At 50.1% G+C, this 7103-nt stretch overlaps 1 protein-coding gene across 1 annotated transcript in view; it reads left to right on the forward strand.

Moving 5' to 3' along the window:
* Window positions 1-6018, forward strand: part of S100A13 (S100 calcium binding protein A13) — a 12400-nt gene extending 6382 nt beyond the window's left edge. The window contains exon 3 of the mRNA XM_015411740.1: window positions 5738-6018. Within this exon, the coding sequence (XP_015267226.1) occupies window positions 5738-5875 (138 nt within the window). The 3' untranslated portion in view covers window positions 5876-6018. The remainder of the gene's footprint in view (window positions 1-5737) is intronic.
* Window positions 6019-7103: the final 1085 nt, after the last annotated feature.

Consider the following 7103-nt stretch of genomic DNA (forward strand, 5'->3'; position numbering starts at 1 on the left):
CTGCTCTTTTTCAAGGACAGCTGTGCCAGAGCTTGTGACTGACCCAAGGTCACATCAGCAGGTGCAAGTGGAGGAGTGGGGAATCAAACCCGGTTCTCCCAGATTAGAGTCCGCGCACTTAACCACTACACCAAACTGGAACCAACCGCCTAATCAGCCAGAGATGATAAAAGTCTGCCTTGGCAGTGGCTACTACTTAGGCCATGCATTGTGGTGCATTGTGGCGGCAGCTGCTACCAAAACAACATTTTAAAAAATCTGCACAGCCAATCAAATCTCCGGTGTCCAATCAGAAGCCTGGCTAGGCAAAAGCTCCACCAGGCCCTACCCCAGAGGTCATTTCGGGGGGGGGGAATGGGGGGGATCGCAGTTCCCCCGGGTGAGGTACGGGGGGCAGGGCACATGACAAAGCCCCGCCCCCTGCTTCCGGCCGCCCTGCTTCTGGCCCTCATTCAGCCAGGAGGAGGCAGGAGAAGAGGGAGGGTAAGTTGCTTCCTCCCTGCCTCTCCCCACCCCTGCCTGCCTGGGCCCAGGAAGGGCCTTCGCGGGGTTTCCTCGCACTCCCGCCCCTCATGGGGCTCGGCAGTGGAGCTGCAAGGCCGGCGGCAGCCGGGACCGTTGGGGGCGGGGTGTGTGGCCTTATGACACACTTCCGGTGATGTCAGGGGGTGTGGCCTCATGACACACTTCCGGTGATGTCAGGGGGTGTGGTATATGCTAATGAGTTATGCTAATGAGTTCCCCTAGCTCTTTTTCTACGAAACGACCCCTGCCCTACCCAGTTCCTAAAAACACTTAACGAGCCCCAGGATAGGTGCTGGAGGTTGCTATGGCACCCGCATTGGGGACCTCTGATCTGATCTAATACGTTCTTCTCTACACATGCAACAGAATGAGACTGGAATGGCCCAAATCGGGTGGTACTTGGAGGAAAGCACTTTTCGTGTAACAAAAAGCACCCCGCGAGTCGAAAGCCAGCATTGCTGGGCGTGGACAGACGCTCAACCCCCAGAATCTCCAGTTAAAAGCACCGGGCAGCAGGTGATGTGAAAGACCTCTGCCTGAGACCCTGGAGAGCCGCTGCCAGTCTGAGTAGACAATCCTGACTTGGATGGTCCCAGAATCCGATTCAGCATAAAGCAGCTTCATGCATTCAAGAGGAGATTAGGATAGAATCTTTTAAATGCTGCGGTGGCTCAAGTGGTTAAGACGCTGAACTGCAGGCTGTGGAAGGTCAGTAGTTCAGCAGTTCGAGACCTGAGTTGCCGCATGACGGAGTGAGCTCCCGTCTCTAGTTCCAGCTCCTGCCAACCTAGCAGTTCGAAAGCAAGAAATTGCAAGTAGATAAATAGGCACTGCTTCGGTGGGAAGGGAACAGCGTTCCGTGCGCCTGGGTGTTTAGTCATGCCGGCCACATGACCACGGAAATGTCTTTGGACAGCGCTGGCTCTTCGGCTTTGAAACGGAGATGAGCACCACAACCCTAGAGTCGGACTTGATTGGCTTTCGAGCAAGGGAACCTTTACCTTTAGGTGAGTTTTTGCCCTGACCTGGATGGATCTCGCAGGGTCGGCCCTGGCTAGTATTTGGACGGGAGACCTCCAAGGAACGCTGAGGCAGGCAATGGCAAACCACCTCTGTTTATCTCTTGCCTCGAAAACCCTACAGGGTTGCCGTAGGTCGGCTGTGACTCAACGGCACTTCCCACCACCACCAGTCTAGTTTTTGGAAGTGGAAGGAATTTTCATTTTGTCTGGGGGGGGGAAGCACTGAATCACGTGAGCATGCCGGCAGCAGTTTTGGAGTATTTTGAGCTAGATGCACAGACTGGTCCTTCCTTCTTCAGCGAGGGGCTGTGGCTCATTGGAAAAGCCTCTGCTTTGCATTCAGAATTCAATCCCTGGCTCTTTTCAGTTTAAAAGATCAGGCACTGGGATTTCCGTGAAGAAGGATTTTGCTTTTGCCTCTTGTGAACAAGCGTCGATCCATTTTTAATTGGGCGACGCTCGTTTTCAGAGAGGGACAGATCCCCTTTTGTCACCACACCAAACCCATCATTTTCTAAACCTCTAGCATTTATTTATTTAGATCGAAATGGGGAGCCGAGTTAGTCTGTCTGCGGCAGTAGAAAAGAGCAAGAGTCCAGGAGCCCCTTAAAGACTAACAAAATTTGTGGCAGGGTGAGCTTTCGTGAGTCACCACCAGTGTTCCCTCTAAGCTGAGTTAGTGTGAGCTAGCTCACAGTTTTTTAGCCTCTGGCTCACACATTTTTGTCTTAGCTCAGGAAGGAGGGCTCCACAGCAAACTAATTGATGCAGCAGCCAAATCACTCGCTCACAATGTTAATGCCAGTAACTCACAAAGTAGAAATCTTGCTCACAAGACTCCACAGCTTAGAGGGAGCATTGACTCACCGCTCACTTCTTCAGATACAGCTCAAACGTGACTCCGTCCCTATATAAGGACAGACACCCACATTCTAGGTGTATCTGAAGAAGTGAGCGGTGAGTCACGAAAGCTTTTCCCCTGCCATTTATTTATTTATTTGCTTCGTTTTTTTGTCTCCCTTTCTGGACGAGACTCAAAGCAGATTACGGGGTCATAAAAGACAAGGTGATGAAGGCGTTATAATGCAAACAATGAACGGTGCCGTAAAACCAGATCACGCAAACCGCAATGAACTGGAAACAGTATAATGCATCACATAAACCGGATTTTGCAATTAGAGAACAATGAAACAATAAACTAGATCACACAATTAGAGAACGCTGAAGCACTGAATGCATCCAGTAAACAATGCAGGCTGTGGAAGGTCGGTAGTTCAGCAGTTCGAGACCCGAGTGTGCTGCATGACGGAGTGAGCTCCCGTCTCTGGCTCCAGCTCCTGCCAACCTAGCAGTTCGAAAACAAGAAATTGCAAGTAGATAAATAGGTACCACTTCAGTGGGAAGGTAACAGTGTTCCGTGCGCCTTGGTGTTTAGTCATGCCAGCCACATGACCACGGAAACGTCTTCGGACAGCGCTGGCTCTTTGGCTTTGAAACGGAGATGAGCACCGCAACCCTAGACCGGCTTTCGAGCAAGGGAACCTTTACCTTTACCTTTACCTAAACAATGCAGTATAAAGGGCAGGGGGAACTGCCTGAAATAGGGGTCCACAAACTTTTTCAGCCTGCAAGGCACCTTTGGAATTCTGGCATAGGCTGCTGTGTGCAGCCAAAAATGTCTACCACGGGAGGTGGAGCCAACCACCAAATGTCTCCCACGGGAGGCAAAGCCAACCACCAAATGTCTTCCGGGGGAGGTGAAAACAACCACAAAATGTCTGCTGTGAGAGGAAGACCTCACCACAAAATAGGCTTGCCAAGTCCCCCCGGGGGGCAGGGAACCCCCCGCCCCAGTGGCTCGTTACCCGCCGGCAGCGGATTGGGCCCTGGGGGGAACCCCACCCCCAAAGCACGTGACGTGCACGTCGCCCAGAGGTGACGCAATCGCGTCGGGTGCATTGGGGGCGGGGCCACGGTCATCCGAGGGGAAACTCTATGGTTTCCCCTCGGATGGTTGTGGCCCGCCTCCAGCGTGTCCGGTGTGGTCGCGTCACTTCCGGGTAATGTGGTTGCGGCACTGGAGTCCCCCGCTCCAGCGCCACTTTGGACATGGCAACCCTACCACAAAATGTCTGCCACAGGAGGCGGAGACATCCACAAGAAGTCAGGAAGTGAGGTTATGCGTAACTCTGATTGATTCAGTTGGGGAGCCATGTTGGCCTGAAGTAGCGGAACAAAGTTTCAGCCCAGCGGCACCTTTAAGACCAACAAAGTATTATTCTAGGTCTAAGCTTTCATGATACATCTTGTATCTGAAGATGTGTGTGCACACAAAAGCTTAGACCTAGAATAAAACTTTGTTGGTCTTAAAGGTGCCCCTGGGCTCAAACTTTGTTCCATAACTTGGATCGTAGCTTTTCAACAGTTCAGCCAGAAGCTCTGTTTAACAAGATGCCTTTTTAAAACTGACATATTGTTTAAAATTACTTTCTTGCATACACACAAAATATTATTATTATTATTATTTATTCAATTTATCCCCCACCCTCCCTGGTATACATATTTTGCTAGCAAAGAAGAAGAAGAAGAGATTGGATTTATACCCCACCCTTCACCTGGAGTCTCAGAGCGGCTTACAGTCTCCTTTCCCTTTCCCTCCCCACAACAGCCACCCTGTGAGGTAGGTGGGGCTGAGAGAGCTCTCTTGAGAACTGCTCTTGAGAGAACAGCTCTGACAGAACCATGGCTTGCCCAAGGTCATCCAGCAACTGCAAGTGGAGGAGTGGGGAGTCAAACCCAGTTCTCCTAGATTAGAATCCGCACACTTAACCACTACACCAGCCTGGCTCTCATCTGGAGGTATCTATCTTTATATTTGCAGGTATCTGATGTATTTATTTATTTCTAAGTTCAGTTTACATACCACCCTTCCCTGAGTTCACAGTAGCACATTATTTTATTTTATTTATTTATCATTCGATTTCTAGGCTGCCCTCCCCGCGAGCGGGCTCAGGGCGGCTAACTTTAGGGCACGGATGCCAAATACATAAAAACAAGATTTCAATATTACAATAGGGCTTAGAACGTCACTATTACAATAGTGCTGAACTTAGAATGTTAAAAAAAGAGCAAGAAAGATCATGCTGTGAAAGAGGGTGGGGGAAAAGCGGCATTGTAGGAAGAGCTATGGACATTTTAAACAGCGTACCACAGTGATTCAGAAGCGCGACAAAGAGGTGAAAACAGGAAATAGCAGTTTTCCTCAATAACGGCTCAGTCCCGCTTTCCCAACGGGACGCAAGGGGCTTTGTACAAACAGGTAAATAAAATCCGCTAGCAGCTGGTTACTAAAACGGTTGTGTCGGAACTGACACAAAAAATCCATCAGGAGAGCAACCTCCTACTAAAACAGATTGCAAAGGCTGTCTGAAAGGGGCCTTCGATTCTATAGGTCTTCTGTCTGAAAGGGGCCATCGATTCTATAGATCTTCTGTGTACTAGTTAACGGGCATTGCAGATTTATAAGTATATGCCCTTACACATGAGGATAGTCCTGCTTGATCATACCAGAAGGCTGCCTAGCTCAAAATGTGTGCGAGATAGGGTTGCCAAGTCCATCTTCTACCCCCAGCGGGGGACTTTGGGGGCGTTCCTGGAAGGGGTGGGGCATCCCCAACGTGATGACGTCACGTTGGGGATGTCTGCATGTCTCCCCCCCCCCCCCCCCCCGGCCGTGCGCCGGATCTCCAGAAACAGCAGTTTTCTGCACTTAAAGTAGCCGGCAGCCGGCGTTTCCCCCTTAAGAGAAGCTGCGTTTCCCTTTTAAGAACGAAGCTGGCTTTTCCCTGCAAGCGTGCGGAGTTCGCGCTTGGGATGAAACACGGGTTGCACACCCTTAAAGGGAGAGAGATGGGTGGCTGTGGGTGTTGGGGGTGGGGCTTCCCCTGCCAGCCATCTGGCCGGCGGCAGGTAGAAACCCCCCAAAACGGGGGACCCCTGGCAAACCGGGGGGTTTGGCAACCCTAGTGCGAGAGTTTTGAAAGGTTGGATGATAGTGGCACAGGTAAGTATTTTTCGCTAGTCTTGGTATCACGCATGATAGTTTTTCTTGTTTTTAGCCATTCTTTTCAAGCTGATCATGCCTTGAGATAAACTGAACGGGAATGACTTTCCCTGTCCTCTTCCCGCAGGACGTTGTGGATCTTGACGAGAAGATGAAGAGCTTGGACGTCAACAATGACGAGGAGCTGAAATTCGGCGAGTTTTGGAGGCTCATCGGGGAGCTGGCCAAAGAAATCAAGAAAGAGAAACTGGGGAAAAAGAAGTGAGCGGGGCGTGCATGTGTGTTTGTGAGTGTGTGTTTTTGCAGGCAAGGTGGAGGGGAGCGAACGGGACATGGTGTCCAGAGGTGCTTGGGGGACGAGGAAGGGGGCCGCAGATCATGCAGAAATAAAATTCATGTCGTTCGCAGGTCGCAAATAAAAAGCATTTGCTCTGAGTCGGTGTCACTGTGTTGCATCTTTGGCATAGGAATGATGGGCCTGCGGAACAGTTGTCACCCCTCGCTTTAACAGGACAGCTGCATGTGGAGGAGGGGGGAATCAAACCCGGTTCTCCCAGATTAGACTTTGCGCACTCAACCACTACACCAAACATAGGAATGGAACACCTTCCCTATGAAGAAAGGTTAAAGAGGTTAGGGTTTTTAGCTTCGAGAAACGACGATTGAGGGGTGCCACGGCAGAGATTCACAAAATTAGGCATGGGATAGAGACGGTAGAGAAAGAAGTACTTTCCTCCCTTTCTCACAATACAAGAACTTGTGGGCACTCCATGAAATTAAGGAGCAGTAGGCTTAGAACAGATCAAAGGAAGTACTTCTTCACCCAAGAGGAATAAATTCGTGATGACCAGAACTGCACACAGTATTCCAAATGAGGTCGCACCATTGATTTATATAGGGGCATTATGATATTGGCTGATCTGTTTTCAATACCCTTCCTAATAATCCCCAGCATAGCATCGGCCTTTTTTATTGCAGTCACACACTGTCTCGACATTTCAGTGAGTTATCTACTGCGACTCCAAGATCTCTCTCTTGATCAGTCTCTGCCAGTTCAGACCCCATCAATGTGTATTTTTATTTAGGGTTTTTGGCTCCAATGTGCATCACCCTGCACTTGGCCACACTGAACCCCATTTGCCACGTTGACGCCCACTTGCCCATCCTCGACAGATCCCTTTGGAGGGCCTCACAATCCTCCCTGGTTTTCATCACCCTGATCACATGTTTCCTGACGGAAGCAGTAACACTCTTAAAAGGTATTTTGGACTTCCTGGATGACTGGCAGATTTTTATTTTATTTTAATCCTGTTTTTCTGCCAAGGGGGTGGAACACAGCATGGTGTAGCCCGATCTCATCAGATCTCAGAAGCAGGGTCAGTACTTGGATGGGAGACCACCAAGGAAGGCTCTGCAGAGGAAGGCAAAGGCAAACCCCCCTCTGCCTCTCACTTGCTTTGAAAGCCCCTTGCCAGGGTCGTTATATGTTGGAA

This window comes from Gekko japonicus, unplaced genomic scaffold (genome assembly GCF_001447785.1).
Source record: "Gekko japonicus isolate JY-2015 unplaced genomic scaffold, Gekko_japonicus_V1.1 scaffold175, whole genome shotgun sequence".
NCBI classification, from domain to species: Eukaryota; Metazoa; Chordata; class Lepidosauria; order Squamata; family Gekkonidae; genus Gekko; species Gekko japonicus.